Genomic DNA, 18703 nt, shown 5'->3' on the forward strand with positions numbered 1-18703 from the left:
TCCGGCTTCTATCACAGCAGGGAAGTCCCGGTCCCTGCACAAGAAAACGGAGGTGAAGAATTGGTTAAAGAGGTCCGCTTTATCCTCTGACGCAACCACCAGATTGCCCAGCATATCCTGCAGGGGCCCCACATTACCCGGCGCCTTCTTCATCCTCCCAATATATTTGAAAAAGGATATCGGCCAGGAACCTCCTGGAATGGTCAGACCTGGCTGACTGCTCCTCCCAGCAGATGTCCAGGTAATTTAGATCATCCATGACAACTACATCCCTTGCCTTAAGTGCCTCTGCAAGCTGGCCCGAAAATTCCCGATCCAGCTCCTCCCCTTGGTTGGGGGGTCTGTAGTAGACCCCCACCGTTAAATCCCTCTCCCCATGACCCCCTTGTATCTTGACCCAGAGCACTTCAGCTTGCCCCTCCTCCAACCCCATTTTGCTGGCAGAGGATGTGTATTGCTCTTTGACATAGAGCGCCACACCTCCTCCCTTCCTTCCTTCTCTATCCCGCCTGTAGAGCCTATAGCCCCATAATAATATTTTATTGAATATAAGAAGTTCTTTCCCACTCACGTCAAAGTTTTCACAAATAAACCAAACCTTTGAAATTAAAAAAAAACAACTATTCTACACAAAATCCCATCATTAAAAAAAACATGGATTATGCTCAGATCACAATTCTTACCCCTAGCAGGGCACATGAAAAATATTCCACTGTCATGGAAATTAAAAAATATTTTAAAACTATTGTTGCACTACTTTTTTGCTGTTGTTTAAGGCAGTGTTTCCCAACCTTTTCCAGGCCAAGGCACACTTACATTAATAAATATTTTCTGCAGCATGCCTGTTAAGGCATTCCCCACCTTCATACCTTTGTAGCTCATTGCCACGGCAAAATTCTGTGGCACGCCTGTTCATTTTTGATGGCACACTTTTGTGCTGTGGCACACTGGTTGGGAAATACTGGTTTAAGGTCTAGGAGGTCTCTGTTGGTGGCTGTGTGTGATGGATGCTCCCCCATCCACCAAAACCAAACACCCCTCCCTTCTCAAAAAATAACAACAAAACAGCAAACAAAACTTCTAACAAAGTGACAGACTCCAAAGCACATGCTTCTCCCTATGGGGAGAGGATGAACAAACAAAGAGCATATAGTAGATGTTAGTCAGGTTAAAATGCAGTATTGCCTGGGGCTTGCATACCTTGATGATGACTGTGATATTAAAAACTATATAGAAACACCACTTCCTGGCTCAGCAAATGACCCACTTTACACATAGACACAAGAGAATCTCAATTTCACAGGGGCTCCTACTCATATTTTTCTATGCCACATTTGTGCATCTACTAATGTAGAGGGTTACAGAAGTCTGGCATCCAAGTCACATGGTGTTTTAATTATTTGCTCTTTAATTCTCCATAGAACCAGTCCTTTGGTTGTTTTCCAGTTTGGGATGTACATACTGACATGTCCTCATTTTACCCATTCCAACAGACGTGCCAGCATGTGACATGGATGTGCTAGTCATATCTTTGTGGCTAACTCCTAGACATACTTAAAATGGACACAACATGAATTACATTCCCTCCTGAAAGCTAATTATATATATATAATTATATGTGTGTATATATATATTATGTGTGTGTGTGTGTGTACATATATATACACACACACATAGGTTGAGATTAAAAAACCACACACACACACATACACACAAACGCAACTTGAATGGAAACAATGAATTTACAACAGGTCTGAATTCAATCTACTGCTCTCTATGTTGAGTCTCTAGAAATTGACTTCTGCTGTCTTTAGGTTTTGTTTCTAAGATCTCTGTTTAGCCAAAATCTTGTTAAGTCTTCTATTGTGCAAAGGAAGTGGGGCCAAATTCTCAAATGTCTTCTTTTCATTCCATCCAGGAAGAGCACACACCAACTGCTGAAGCTTCCTTAGCCTGACAAAGGGTTTTTGAACCCGAAAGCTTGCTTAATAACCATTCTCCAACCATTTGGGTTGGTCTAATAAAAGATATCAAATTCACCCATGGAACCTTGTCTGCCTATGTCCTTAGACCAACACGGCTACAACCTAAACCCCTGCAAATGTCTTCTAAGCAGTTGCAACTCCACTGAAATCAACACATTTACATTTGCTCGAACCATGCCTGAATTTGCCATGGGGATTTTGTAGAATTCAGTTCCAGTGGAAAGATTTATCAGAAATTCAGCTGGTTTCAAACTATGGAGATCAGACAGAACTATACCTTCCTCTTTCTCCTTGTGAAGGCCATTAGTGTGCTGACTTTATCCTGACTGAAGTCTATGAGAATGTTGCCTTCAGAGACTGCACTACTTAAGACTATAATAAGGAGATGAAGAGGGTAAAAGGCAACCTCATAAACAACATTCCCAATTTTATGAAGTTTTTAAAAAACATTTTCTTACATTAATTTAGAATTGGCATCCCTGTTAGGATTGCTGGCTCACTCATCACCTATGAAACTCTAATTAAACTATTTGACTGTCTAATCTTCCTCAGTGCCTAAACACTTTCTCAGTTTAGGAAAAAATGGCTCTAGTTTTATGTTGTAAGTCATTCATTGGTTTTTAACATTTCATTAAAAGTTCAAGTGGAAAAAGGTATAGTTTTTAACCTTCCTAAAAACCCAAACCTCCAACTTACAGCCAGGCCTTGTTTTCTACAACATTATTTGCTTTTTAGTGAGTCCAATTTTTATTTTAAGAAAAGTAGAGTCTGCTTGAAAAGGCATGTGCAAATTTGCAAGGGTATTAAAATTATAAGCAATACTTTCGATAAATGTGTCATGATTTTGCATGCATTAGCTATAAAGAGTACCTCTTACTTAAAGGCTAATGAGACTTCAAGTCAGCATGACACCTGGTTTTAAGAATTACAGTAAAAACATTTTTTGTAATAAGAATCTTGTTTTTTCCTTATGGCAGCCAACTTTTGTCACGATTAATCTGCTAATTTACTAGACGAAAAGGATGAGACTCTATGACCTGTTCCCAAAATTGTTTTCCTCCAGAAACAAGTGAGATGATACATTTAAGAAGTTTTGTTCTTACTGTTAAAAATGAACTGCAAATGCATTTACTCATTAATAATTAACTAATAATTAGGATATTTTTGGTGACGTGACATCATAAGGGTACTTTCAGCTTATTGATTTCAGATCTCATTTTTGTGCTTGACAAAATCCCTGATCTCTAAATACATAGACCTGCAAACTGGACTCTCAAATTATTCAAACAGATTCAGAACTTGAACTGACTTTATCTGACAAAGAAGAAAATTAAAAAAACAGTAAAATAGCCTCTCTCTATTAGATAAAACTTTGAACTAATAATAACTTTCGGGGGAACAGAATTCACATCCTGTATTCCACTTATGCTTTAGCCTTTTCTCACATCCCAGGGATTTTAGTGTTTTTTCCAGGAAAGAAATCATGGCTTTGGGGGATTTAGGGGATACAGTTTCTGATGGATTATAATGAATTGCATATATCCTGAAGAATGGCATAGTAAATACTCCTGCCACCTGCACACTTATTCCATTGACACACAGTCCAATGTCAATGATGATTTCATATTCTGGGCTTGATATCCAAAATTAGGTCTCAGAAATTACATGCCTAATTTGTTCAAGTAATTGTCACAGTGGCCTATGGAAACTAGGTATCTGGGCATACAAATATAGAGTAATATGAGCAAGTATCTTTCTGTGCATTCAGTTACCTGATTTGCATTACTATCCTGGTAATTACAAACTCACGTTAATAGTACAATTAGGTGTTATTTTTGTATAAAAAATTGCATAATCTACTTTCAGAAATTTAGGTGATAAATAACAGAAGCCTTTCTGCCCATTTTCATCCAGGTATTACATTTCGCTGAAATCTACTTGACAGCATTTAATTTATGTGCGCTAACTATTTTTTCTTCTCTTAGCGATGACCTGCTCTTTACAACAACATTATTTGGGTGATGAAAGTCAGGAGTGAATTAGACCACTTATTTCCAAGACAATTTTAAAGGCAGGCAAATGCATACGAGGGACCACAACTGTGGGCAGAATTCCTGCAGTTCTTAATGATTTCAGTGGGATGTTCAGCATTTCTGAAACTCAGGGACTTATATTTAGCTATCTAATCAACAGGCTCAGCTGAGCCATTTAGACAAGTTCAAGACCCAGCTCTGTCCTCTTCCTGATTTAAAACTAGAAGGAAAGAGGATACTTGTCTGTAGGGCTATTGGAAATTATCAGCTGGGCAACAGTGAGTGCATGCTGAGAAAAGGGAAGTGGTCCCTTTTTTCAGTAATAGCAAGGGACTTCTTTTTCTAAAGAAAAGAGTGAGAAGAATACCAGAAAAATATAAGAATGGCTTATAGCTTGCTCTGCAAAGAGAACTAGGCAAAAGATCTGCTGTGCCATAGAAACCTGTTCAGTTATCCCTGGAAAACTCAACATAACAAAGAGAAAGGGAGGCCTCAAGCTCTTTGACTCTTACCTGCAGCAGGTGTTCAGTATCCACAGGGACCAGGGACAGAAGTTACACATAAACCGGTTTAAGTAATCAGAAACTGGTTTAAACTTGTAACAGAACAGAAGCTCAGTGCACATAAACCAGTTTCAAAACAGCTGAAACTGGTTTAAGATAAACCTGGTTGAATGTAGTATCAGATGTAACTGATTTGGATCAAACCAATTTATGAAACTTCTGTCCCGGACCCCTTTCTGGTTCAAGTTAAATCAAAGTCCCCCAGCATCCCAGCATGCTTTGCAGCCCTGGGCTCGGATGTGCTGTCTGCTTCAGAGAGCAGAGCTGGCCCTGCCCCTCTGCTCCCTAGCTGAAGCGGTGAGGGCTGGCGATGCAGTCCAGTCTTCAGGGGGAAATGCTGCCTTTCCCCCTCCCTGGCAAACCCCAGCTGGGATCTGGGGCCAGGAAGGGGAGTTAAATACCCCTTCTTCTGCTCAAACTTACTGCTGGCTGTGACTATGGACTACAAATCCCAGAGGCACCTGCAAGCAGGAGGAGGAAATGATGAGTAACCCTGCAGAGTTTTGCTGCTGTGATTCTGGATTGCCAAGCACAAAGACATTGGGGGCAGCTGGAAGAAGAAGTGAATACACAGTCCATGCTGGCTGTGCCAGAGAGTTGTTCTCTAATGCCCCCTGCCTTCTGGCCTGAGCCACTGCAGACATGTGGCTGCATTTTCCAAATGAAAGGTAAATGTCTGTTCACTTCTATTTCAATTTAATCTCTGCAGCTTAGACTATCCTGCAAAGATGATCAACCAGCCTCGGTTTTTTTGACTGTCTGTACTTGGACAGGAAGACTGAAGGGGCAGATTTTTTTTACTCTGGATTTTGTTGATATCTTCCCCTTTTGCTACAAGATGACAAAAGGCAGAGCAAAGACTGAAAAGATCAGGCCCAAAGAAAATGAGAACAGGGAATACAAGCAAGGAACAACATCTTGGATTCAGAAAGAGAGAGAGAAAGATTTGTAAAGAGATCATAAATGAAGATCAGCTAAAATAAATATAGCATTCAAGTCAATGACTGTATTGATAAAATACTATATAAATTAACATGGCTAACAGAACATTTTGAGAGAAATTGTACACATTATGAATGAATAAAATTACAAATATCTTCGATTTCAATCCATACATTTCTTATATGACCTACTGAACTATGATACTTTTTTTTGTCTTACTGAAAGTATTCTGTATCCCATAGTGTTTCTAAGGGGTAGCATGGGATGACACAAAGATGAGTCAACATTCTGTGTTTAGGTGCCTTACTCATTTCCTGAATGACAGTGTGGAACAGAGTCAGAAGTGTATTAAGTTTCCAACCATTCTCAAACAGCAACAGGTGATCAAGAAAAGTGTCTTTCTACAATATGTCACAGATAGCTCTGCCTTGGAAAATAACCGACTGCATTAGTGGCAGCCAGTGGCACCAACTGATATGTGGAATGAAAAAGAAGAGGAACATCTGCATTTATATAGTGAATGAGCCTCAAAGTGTAATTAATGCCTTGAAGCATTTTCTGAATTCAAACAAAGTATTTATATGTCTCTATTCAGATCCTGAGATCATGTTATACTAAACTCTCATTAGCTACCTGGAATGTATACTAAATCACCACTTTAAACAATTAATCTAACAATGCAGAATTATTAAGTTGACAAGGTTCTTTGGGTGAATCTGATATCTTTTATGAGACCAACTTAAATAGTTGAAAAAAACAAAGGGTTTTTAAACCCGAAAGCTTGCTAAAAATTGTTTTTCCAACTATTTAAGTTGGTTTAATTAGATTCACCCAAAGAACCTTGTCTGCCTATTAGGGCTGTGCAAAGCTTTGGTCCCTGATTTGATTCAGCAGAGATTTGGCCCGATTTGGTGGTCAAATCTCCAAATCCAAATTGAAATTAAAGGGTTAATCTCTGAATAAATTTGGAGCCCTCTGAATTGATTCGGACAGATTTGGTGATTCAGATGTAGATATAGCTTTAAATGTTTTTTCTACCTACCTCTAGGTAGCAGGGGCTCTGAATGCTGCAGTGCTGGGGCAGATGCAGAGCCCCACAGAAGCATAGGGGTCTCCCCAGAATGCTTGGCAGCAGACCTGGAAGTGGACCAGAAGCACTTCCGGTCTACTTCCTGGTCCACCAGGGAGTGCGCAGGGTCCCCTCCCCACTCTGCACCCCCCTGGCTCGGTGACTGGTGCTCCTGGGTTTGGGGGGGGCACCCAGGGTCTGCCTGGCTGATCGTTGAGCCAGGGGGGTATGGGGGGTGGGCAGTGCACTCCCAGGCAGACCCAGATGTGGAAGTACTTCTGGTCCACTTCCGGGTTCGCTTTTGAGCACTCTGGAGAACCCCCCATGCTCCTGTGGGATGTTCCAGGTGTCCCAGCATCACCGTGATCACGTGTTGTGCTGCTACCTCAACGTATATAGGAAAAAAACATTTAAAGTTGTCTGAATCACTGATTCGCCAAATCAGCATCGAAACTTCAGATATGGATTTGGCCGAATAGAATCAGGGATAGTGATCCGAATCAACAGATCGAATCACTGTCCCCGATTCAGGCCAAATCTAAACCTGAACTGAATAAGGCCCATTTCGCACAGCCCTACTGCCTATGTCCTTAGACCAACACGGCTACAACTTACACCCCTAAATTATTAAGTTGAAGCCTTTCTACTAACTGATCTTAAAGGTTGTACTTGATTTACTATTCTTTCCAAAGTAACTCAACGGACCCCTCTACAAATCTGCTATATCCAGCACAGGAAAGATGAGCCACAGCTTGAAATGTGTGATTCATTGATTGACATGGTCCTTGAGTTTTTCAGAGTTTATTTACACTGCTTCTCACATTCTATGGAGAAGCCTACATGCATCAGTTAGTCAAATCTTCAGCTAATTCCAAAGGTATTTAGATGACAGCAGTACTGTCAATGTGCTCCTTAGTCATCTGTGTCACTAAAAAGGCTAGCTCACTATAAATTTGATTATAGTCAGTATATATTGAACTTTGTTATCACTTCATTCATTTTTTAATGGTACCATTCATTGATACTCTCCCATCAGGGGCTGCCAGTAGAATGCAGCCTTAAACTCTGTTCAGGACTACGTAAGAATTTGTGCATTTTCAGACAATGTCATCACCTATCCTATTACTGCTAGCCACTTTGGACCCAGAATTGGCTGGCTGTGGGCCCCCCAATGAAACAGCATTTAGACATTTTGAAACACACAGCATCCATTATGCAGGCACCTCATTGCCAGGTCTTTAGTGTACTCTGTTCTAGTCTATCTAGACATGTATAGTGTGCACAACACCATATTATGTGATAGTGTATCCTCGAGGCACAGAGTAGTACTGTGCAGGCTCTTTGTATCCTAGCTCATGGGCTGGGGCAATATAGCTCTACTCATACAACGATGTGCTCAGGGTTATTTATTCTGCTTCTGAAAGCTATACTGCTTATGATGTGAGAGCTAACAAGGGCAGAGCTAGCTTGAGCATCTCTATGGGATGCTGCTTTGTGCTATGTAGATATAATTTGGTACTACCTTGGTCAGGAATTGAATGTTGGCCTCATAAGAATTCCAGCCAATGCTTCTGCTCTGCAATGGCTTATTCTAGCAGACATGAGAGGCTCAGTAGTGAAAAATACCTCTTCTATTGTATCCAGAACTTTCATGCTCCATCCATTTCCCTTGTTTTGTTTCTTAAGCGCAGTTATCCTCAATCCTTTGTGTTCTCTCATTTTCATATATATTTTCAAATATAATATGTGAAGAGAACCTATAATCCTTTAATATGTGAAGGTAAATTAAAACCTTTAATATATAAAGGTGATTGATTTCACAAATCCTGGAGGCTTGATTGTTTAAATTAGTTTTAGATTTTTGGGTCTACCTCTCAGCAGAATCAATGGCCACTGAAGAATCTATGCAGATCATGGAGTATCAGCAACCATTGGTCACAGGGTACCTAGAATAACATTAAGTATTGTGGATTCCCTTCAAAAATTAAGAAAGACAAAAAGAAAAATCCTTTCTAGAAACCAAATTCAAATTTGGAGATCCAACTCTGATTCTTTCCTAGAAGTCATGTTTCTAAACCTCATCAAAATAATAACAAAATAGGCATTTTTTTCATATGTCAAACCACTGTCTGCTATCTTCTAGAAGACCTTAGCTTCTAGCTTGAGGGCTTCATATCCTCTGGTTTTGTGTGCCAAAAAGCCAGATCTTATAGTTATTCTTAATTTACTTGGACCTCCAATTCAGCGATACGATGAGGAACACTGCAAAACAAATGTTATATTTATACCTACTTTCCAAAGTAGAAAGAAATCAGTGCTAAAATTGTTTTTTCATCTATGTTGAAATCCCACAAACACACTTCAGTGTAACCATCCAGTTACAAGAAAGTTGTTTTTAGCACAACTAACGTATGTTTCATTCTTACTGAATAGATAGGCCTTAACATTATTTGTATCTCCAGATATTACATTTTACAGTATAAAAACACACACTTTTAAAGTGAGCACATTCTTTTATGCGTTCAATTAGTTCCACAAACACAACATTGCCATGAAGTTAAAAACACTGCTGCACTTGACAAGTATTTTTGAGATAGTTACTGAAAACCTTGTACATTATGGAGGAAGTCCTGAGTCTACAAAAAGACAGCAGGAGTTTTGCTATTGATTTCAATGGAACTAAGACTGCACACTCCACACTTAATAGGTAGAAAACACCTTCGTATTGGATATTCATGGAGTGTGCTGGAATATAAGAAAAAAATTGAGGAAGTATACTTGCTGTTTGAAAAAATAATCTTTTATGGGAAGTCACTGACATAGTCAGAGATCCTTCATAAGATTTAAATCTGCTTGTATTTCCTGTATAATAGAGTATAGATTACATTGAGTTTCCAGCTTAAGTTTCTGTAGCTCCTAATGTAACTGCTTACATTAGGACTAAGTTGCCCGCATGTCTTTTAAGACAGGTTGCCTAAAGACAGCAAACATGCTGGGAATATGGAACAAAAACCAGTTTAGCTACCAGATTGCGTAATGCTAATACTGGGTAACAGCTTATTGAAATATTTTGTCTTGTCAGCTATGCAGTGGGAGTACAGATTATCTTTGCTCATAAATAGAGCTGGTTCTCCACAACTTGTGAATAATGAAGACAGTTTTCTGGCTGTAGGCTTTGCAGCTTCTGTATGTTATTGGCATGTCCTCCTTAAACTGCAAACAGAACAAAATGTTGATGACCAGCATTTTGCTTTATATAAAACTGCAGTTAAGAAATCATGTTTTAAAGTAGTTAGGGTTACTTTTGCCAAAGCAAGGTGACATTTCATTGCACGTTAAAGTGTAAGACATACTATTTGTTCATTCAGGTATGAATGATCCATTTTCTGTGTGAAGCCTTCACATGACAATTCAATCCATTTTAAGATCAAAAGAGTTTGAGAAGATTTAAACACACCTTCCCCAACCCATCCACATTCTTAGTTCCTTTTCCCCACTCTTCATCCTTTCCTCCACATAACACAACTGTACAGACACTATGATTTATTTACCTTTATCCCAGGGAGTCCAGGAAGCCCAGGGAGACCTGGTTCACCCTATACAGGAAAATTGCATAAAATTACAGAATAATATTCAGTTACAACTGATAGCCAGCAAACAGCCTATGTGTATATTGTAGCAGGGACAGTATGATATCACAGACCACCTATCTGATTGCTACTTAGTTCCAGGATCACTGAATCTCAGCCCAACATAATGTACATTAACCTAGAAATATGAGTAAAATTTTCAAGCTAGGTGACTAAAATGACTCCTATATCTACATTTAACCATAACAACTTATATGGACTAGGAGCCTAACAGACATTCAGATTGACGATTTTGGTAATTTTTTTTATTAAAAGGATAAAAAATACATAATAACAGCTCAGTACTGTCATTTACTGTATTTACAACAAATATTTAATCCTATACTGGCTACCCCAGAGAGCTCAGTTAAAATCATACACTTTCAGTGTTCACTCACTCACAACTGAACCATCATTTTATTGGAACCATCAGCACTATGAACATTTGGGAGCAAATGTTACAGACACTCACATACACCCCTCACACATCTACATGCAATAATCGACTACTGCATTTTTCAATAAATATGCTGTTTATTCATAACTGCATTTAAAAAGGGCTATACTTTCAAGAGGGATTTGTTTAACAGGAACTGAAGACTGATCACATTCATTTTGGAATAACAGATAAGCACTACAGTCACACATATAATCATTTAAACATATTCATTAAAATGAAGATGAAAGCATTACCTCCTGGGAGAAGAAAAATGATTGATAAACATCAATATTAAAAGGTATTTAGGATTGAATTTCAAGGAAAATGATTTTTGAGGGCAGGAGATTTCAGTTTAATACATAATAGAACTTAAACCAAAGCCCTGGATCTGAACATTTTCAGATTTTAGGGAAGTTCTGGCCCAAAATTTGTAGCCAGCCTCTACCCCTACATTTACTTGAACTATGTTCTGGGTTTATATAATTTTGAATTACAGAGAAATCAAAATGTCAGTTTTGTGGTTTTACTACACTAATAAAAATGTTCCTCAGCTTACATAATCAATTACAATATTTTTATTCAATAAGACTAAAATATACTTGAAGAACTTAGTGCACAAGTAGAGTTTAGCACATACTGAAAAATAACAGTTGATCTGAAAATGATTGATCAAACAAAGGAAATCTTAACATGTTAGAAGGTTCTGATAAGTATTTCTCCATCAATTTCAGTCATTCCATAATTTTAACAAATCATCTTGACTAAAATTACTGAAATGGATAATGTTAAGTGTGAAATAAAATGAAGAAATAAAGGAAGGATACTGGTTTCAACTGACTCTTTTAGCTGTTGCTATGCAACCTACCATTTACTAACCCAAAAATAGTGCTACTATTCCTATTCAAAGAAGGAATAGGAGTCCTAAATGATGGCACAGTAACAGGTGTTACCATGCCATGCTGGCAGCACAAAGTTATTTGTCTTATAGTGAGAGCACATCACTATGGTGACAAAGCTGCGGTGTCATGGTTTTTGCCCACCAACCCTATGTCACCGTAGCATCTTGTATAGACGCGCCAAGTCTGAATTACATTTACTTTTGGTAGAGAATTAGTCCACAAGTTCTAGTCCTTCATCTTATTTTCTTACCTGCAGACCCAGATATGCCAGTGAAACAAAGATATCAATCTTACAGTTTTCCTGTTACCAATGCTGAAATGAACATTACTATTTCTGTCAATTTTCAGATAACTAAAATTTACCATGAACATAAAATTTTAATAATGAAAATTATTAAATTGTTTATGTTTTATTTGCCTTGCAGTTGGCCACAGCCAGGGACCGGTACCAAAAAACAAAGATGGTACTTCAAAATGCTACAAATTTTAAGTACTCTCACTAAAAAGATTAACATGTGCTCACAAGTTAAGACCTTTTTAAACACAGAAAAATCAAAAACATATTTTAAAAGCTAGTGTTTCACCATGAATCATGTTGTAGTTGAATGCATGGTATTTATATTTCTTGACCTTTTCCAAAATACAAGACGTTGATATGATTTATGAATGTCTTCAGGACAACTAAAAGCTTGAATGCAAAATCCAATCCATTGCACTGAAGTGGTCAAGATTGTTATGGAACATGTATGTGACATAACTCAATAATATACAAGGTGGACTCATTCTTTTTCATACCATCATGCAGGGACCTAGTTTATTTGTATAAACAAAAATATTCATACCGTATAAATAAATGAATAAATAAATGAAATACATGATCTGGACTAAATCCTTCTGTTCTGTCCTTTTTTATTATTTTGTGGTGTCTGAAGGGAGTTTTTTTCTGAGTGAAGATTAAGGATCTGATCCAATCCTAAAACAAGTCTGGGAAGTCAATGAGTCTCTGCATGTATCTGTTCTAGTGAATCCCAGTGGTGGACTGAAATATTATTTAATCATAGGAAACTCCCAGCGGGTATTATAAAAGTGTATATGCTTTATGAGTTAGTACTCATGAAAGAAAGAAAAAAAATCTGGGAGATGGGCATTCATCAGAGTTTATATGTCTCTATTGGTAGGGTTTTTTTTTAACGTGTTCACTATATTTACATTCATAAGTCAATCTTGTTCAAAATGTGAGATGCATGGCATGCTGGCAATATAAATTCTTGAGACAAAAGATTATCCCTTGTGATGTCTCCCCAAGATTGAGGGAGCTACTTGTATTATTTCCTCTATTCTCAAGATACTAGAATACGTTTATTACCCCTTATCTATTTTTAGGATGTAAATTCCTTCCATCATTTTTTTCATAGAACTTCATATGCTTCTACACAGATAAAGCCATCATTTTACCTAACTTTAAATTAATGAGGGATTTGTGGGCTACTGGTTATTGTCCAAGCTAGAAAAGCTCTATGTTCAGCTTGATGACATTTCTATTTTGTCATTGTCTGTCTCTTGATTTATCATGATAATATGATTTTTTTTTAACAACAATTCCAGTAAAAAATGTTCTGGCAGCAACAGGCAGAATCCTGTTGATTCTGGAGCAAGTCAGAAAACTGTAAGAGGATAAGCACAGGACATGGAGCCCTTTTTTCTATTTAGCAGAATCATAGCTTTGAGGACTTCTGTCATTGTCTATTGTCATTGTATGGCACTTATACAGCACAACACCCCAATTCATCTCTACTCATGCTCCCCATAGAGCTTAGTATGCTCACACCCTGAACGATTTATCTTCCAGAAGGAAAGATGACAAATGATAATATTTGGGATGAAAGGTGGAATGGGGGAACAGTGACAAGAAAACAGTGCCTGGCATGTGGGGGCAAGTGGGATGCCCTAGTATGAAGGGAATGGGGAAGGAGGAAATGGGGGAATACGGAGCCTGACACGGGGTAGAAAAGGAGACCTTGGTACAAGAGAGGATTAATAGAGGCATATTGAATCTCTGGTGGTAAGGATATTGTGGGACACTGGTAAGGGGAAAGGTGGAACTGGGACATACAAAGTCCCTGCCTAGGGGTGGATGCTGCAGGGAGACTGAACTGAGGAGGGGTACACAGGGACAGAGACACCTGGACTTGTAATGGAGAGAGATGGGGGTACAAATGGCCTCTGCCATAGAAGAAAATGAAAGGCACACAGAGCCCCATGCATGAGGGAAGAACTGGAGGATTTACGGGGAGTTCTTAATACAGAGGGGCATGGAAAGGTAGCAAACAGGCTGCTTGTGGGGAGAAAGGCAAAGAGTCCCCTGTTGTGTACCATAAACTCAGCCTACAGATGTTTAGGAATGCACACTCCAGTTTTATCCCTATTATATCTATTACATCTATTACATCAAACCTGATTGTACTAGGCACTGAGATCCACTAGCCTGCTGATAAATCACTGCTGGTTGTTCCCTTCCTGGCACAGAGCAAATGACAATATGAATCTAAACATGTTTTAAAGTGCTTTATCTGGTTTATTATCCAATATTACACGTTCATGAGACAACATTTTAATGATTCCATAGATTAGATAAGTTAAAACTACTTTCATTAGCTTTTCTAATTAAAACTAAGTTTTACTGACAAATTACATTTGCATACTGTAATAGTGTTATATCTGTTCAGTCGTTACAAATCATTAAGATCATAATTTGTGATGGTGAAAACTTGAATGCAATTTTTTGCTTTGTTTCCTGATTCTTAAATTTTTTTTTTGGAATTCTGCTTGGCTTGAAAAAGGGACTGAATTTTAGAAAATAGCTGTCCCAATATTCCTATAGTCATATGATTTTAGTTCTTTCCTGACCCAAGTACTACATGAACGTTTCAGAGTTGGTTTCTGCTCTCCCCTGGCACAAGCTGTGGTTTCTTAGCCTAGCTATGGGTGGAACCCTGCAGGAAAACCAAGCTGCGATCCTGTCACAGAACTGCAAGTGCTGAAATCCAGTGTCACTTTAGCAATCCCAGGGCATCCTTGGATTTTGAGATGACAGGTTGTCATGGGCTCTCCCACCTATGCCTGTGTCCTACCCATTTTTTGGTGGCGGAAAAATAGGTCTAAGGCACAGGAGGGTAGTTAATGCTATTGATGAGACTGTGAATTTCCTACTGGAAATCTGGTAGGCTCAGGACGCTTCACAGCATATAAAGTAGCTGGATCCCTGGCTACTCACTACCCATCTTAGAAAGTCCTGGCTGCACACTGTCCAGTAGAAGGGCTTTTCAGGAGGGAAGAATAAAACAGAGCTTTTTAAATCCTGTGTCTGCCTCCACCAGTCTAAATCTTCCCTACAAGTGCCTCCAGCCCTCAGGTCACTATTTATTTCTTCTTAATGAGTTATAATAAAATACTATAACCTGCAGGTCAGTACTTAGTCAAACATGCAAGGTTAACTTGTTGGTATGCAGAAAGTAGAGCCGTTCATTGTTAGCTTCAGACTGTTGAGAACAGAGAGACTGCATACTTCCACTGTGGTAAAAACCATAAGAAAGGGGAAGATTACTCTAATTCTCACATTTCACTATAGGCAGTGTCATTCTACTGACAGTTCTGAAAACACAAAATGGTCATGAACAAAATGTGGACAGGATTTTAGCAAGCTGTTAAAATGCACTATCTTGCATCCATTGCTGTTACAGCATAAGCAATTATGTGGAGAAAAGCACCCTTGCTAATGCTCTATATAAATGTGATTTCATCATAAGTGTAATAGCAAGAACTGAGACTGGACAATTTCAGAGGGTTACCTTTTGTCCTGGACGACCAGATTCTCCAGGTTCTCCCTAAAAAAATAAAATTAAAAGATGTATAAAATACCAGATCAGAGCAAATGGCGGGGGGAAACATAACTGGGGAAGAGCACAAACGAACATTACATTAATAACATTAATTGTGGTCTAAAGCGCCAGGAAGTTTGCTCAAAGCTGACTACTATTATAAACAATAAATTACCTTAATTCCTGCAGCAGATGATCCAGGGTCACCCTAATATGAAATCCACAAAGAACATTGATCATGCTTATCATGTACATAGATTTGCATGAAGCAGATATAAGAAACAATATGGACAAAATTATCCTGACACAGTCTCAAGGTGCCTCTCAATTACAATAACAGTGAATATGCTCTTAGACACTGCATACCAATGTGACCATTGACAAAAAGTATTCTTCACAGGAACAACCCTGCTTTTAAAGAAATGCAGATGAGAGATTTTCTTTCCGTTTATCCTGACAACATAATAAACTGATTCATTTTATTGAAGTTTCTCAAGCAATAATAGAGTTGCTACAATAAATATGGATTTTAAATAGGTGTACAGCAGAAAGCTGGAAGGATGCCCAGTGTTTTGACATCTCCAGATTGCTGATGCACAGTAAAACTCATTAGCTGTCTTTTTCAAAGGGCATAACTGATCCCTTTGGTTTACGTCCACGGACGGCAAGTGTCAGGCCTGAAATGACAAAGCCTTTGTGTTAATGACATTCAGTCTCAAAGAGCCCAGTGACTCCTCCGTTTATCTTAATAAAGACATGTCACAGTAACTAGCTCTTTTCCTCAGTTTCTCTTCACCACTTTATCCTGGTGTTTTTATGCAGCTCAGTGTTGTAGGAAAGAGAATGTCAGAGCATTTGTAATTTATTTTCCCGGTAAAGCTCTGTTCTGATGAAGTACCTAGCTTTCAAAAAACTTTTCCTTTTTTTTCCCCTGCAGTTTTCAGTTGGGCCGACTGGGTCTGATTGAGGTAACTTGCTGGAGGGTACAGAATCAGCTAGTGGCTTCACCAGAGGTGCTTGCTGCCAGCCCTTCATTCTTTGCTTCACAGGCTTTGGAAAATTCTTGTGTCATAGTTTACTGTGGTTTGCCTTAAATGAGATGCCAAAGGAGAATGGAAGAACTAAGTTAATGAAATATCACCCCCTCACTAGATAAACTGTATTATTCAACTTAGTTAAATAAATTAAGCCTACACGAATTGCAGAAGTTGTCTCCAGCAGCTGTATTTAGAGAGTCTCTTCATTATTAATTATCATGAATTAATTACGATTGTTCATTAAAATTAATAAATCACATCACAGCAAGTCAACTTCAAGTTGCACAGAAGTATGCTACTGACTTACACGTAGAAGTAAAATAGCTAATACATGCAACATATTTTGGATGTATTACCACAATATACGTTAGGTATTATTATTATTAGCATGGTATAAAAACTACCTGTTGATCATTGGATGGTAAGCGGAATGAATGGCTGTGATGATTTCATGTTTTAAAAGCTCATTCTTTAATATTATTTTAAGTATTATACAGTAATAAATTAAATGGTGTAAGGTCCTGTGCTCACAACCCTTTGAGGATTAGGACTAGATTTCCTTTTCATAGCTATTTGCAGTTCTTTCCAGAGGATAAAGAAACAACAAAAGGCAATTTTCTGAAAGGTTGATACATGTCTAGAAACCTGAGCTGCCTCATTTTGATAGACAAGTATGAGTGATAATGCTGCTGTCCTTCATAAGCACGTACAACTGTGAAATCTCAAGGACTTTTTATAGCTATAAAGTAGCAAAACAACTGGTGAGAGACATTCGTAAATTAAACATTTTAAGGGATAATACCAGAGAGAGTGGAAATAAGACACAAAGTGTTTATAATCCACCTTCATGCAAGAATGAAAATTAATATGGGATTAAAGTAAAAACTATAGCTAGAGCATGGTCTCAGTTCCTCACTGGGTCAGCTGGTTTCAAAATGAAAGAACTTTAGCAGGGAAAACACACATGGGATAGCATGTCAAGGAGACGTGGTTGTTTGAAAGGCCCATGATTAGAGCAGGAAAGCATAAGCAAGGGCTAGTGGGCTCTACTCTCATGTCTGCCACTGACCCTATGTGTGAGATCTACAATGGTTCACTTCTGCTAGCATTTCCAAACTTAGAAACGTACATGTAGGCTGTGAAATCCATATTTATGTAATGAAATCAATGCAAGTTGCAGATGCTTCCTGTATCTCGCCTTGAGAACCCAATGCTCAATTAGTCTGGCAGATTACTGCAGCTCATCAGTTCAGGTAACTGCCTTTCAAACAGCGATGTTCTAAGATGCATCCCATATTGCAGAATCCAGATAGCTATTGTTCTGAGACAGGAGGTGCATGGTATGTTTTAGGGAAAAAATATCATGAAAGCTATAGGCAAGCACCCAGTGTTAATGGTACAGAACAGAGGCTCATGGAGAGATCTGGAGGACCCCAGTGCCATGTACATCTATGGAAACAGGTGAAAAAGGCATGGCTTGCTGCATACTCCCCGCAAAAGATACTGGCTAAAGAAGAGTGTGACAGGCTTCTCACTGAGCTACCTCAAGACCCTATAACCAAGTTGAAAGAAAAAGCCACAAAACTTCTATCTGTCTCCTTAAAGTGATCTGGCCACTGACAGGTATAAGCACATGTGTAGATGGGGCCTAACTGAAGAGTAAAGCATCACCATCTACATGTGCGACACTATTAGACTGCAGTAAACTAATTAATGCCACTGTAAGAAAGTACTGTCGGGGACAAGTACTATCTTAGGGCAGGGTAATTAACTGTGACTAAATGCATGTGTAGACGCTGAACCTGGGAGTAGTTTACTCCAGCTCAAACTGCTCTGGAGTTTATTGCTTTGCATTAATTGCACGTGCAGATGCACCCATATTGACTCTGATGAGTCAAAAAAAGGCAGAAAAAAGCCAGAGCTCCTAATCTTATTTATACCCAAGAAGAAGCAGCAATCACTAACAAGATTATCAACCACTGGGGTAAATTCATCCCTGAATTAATTATAATGATTATACTGCAAGCTGCTCTCCCTCTCCCCTTCAACATGATCAAGATTAGCATAGGTCATATTCTGCTCTAAATTCTGCTTGAAGAAATGTGGAGTAATTACACTGACTTCTATACTTACTCTTAAACCTCCCTACCAAATAAGTTCAACATCCTTCTATACCTTTCTTACAATATCTAAATGGATGGAAAGCCTTACACCCTTTATTCTACCTGG

General features: G+C 38.6%; 1 protein-coding gene across 1 annotated transcript in view; it reads right to left on the reverse strand.

Annotated features, from left to right (window-relative positions):
• COL25A1 (collagen type XXV alpha 1 chain) overlaps positions 1-18703 on the reverse strand; it is a gene marked incomplete at its 5' end in the record, with an annotated part of 558067 nt that overhangs the window by 69134 nt on the left and 470230 nt on the right. The window contains 3 exons of the mRNA XM_025212861.1: positions 10144-10188; positions 15408-15443; positions 15613-15645. Coding sequence (XP_025068646.1) covers positions 10144-10188; positions 15408-15443; positions 15613-15645 — 114 coding nt within the window. The remainder of the gene's footprint in view (positions 1-10143; positions 10189-15407; positions 15444-15612; positions 15646-18703) is intronic.

The sequence above is a fragment of the Alligator sinensis genome, unplaced genomic scaffold, assembly GCF_000455745.1.
Source record: "Alligator sinensis unplaced genomic scaffold, ASM45574v1 scaffold66_2, whole genome shotgun sequence".
Taxonomy (NCBI): domain Eukaryota; kingdom Metazoa; phylum Chordata; order Crocodylia; family Alligatoridae; genus Alligator; species Alligator sinensis.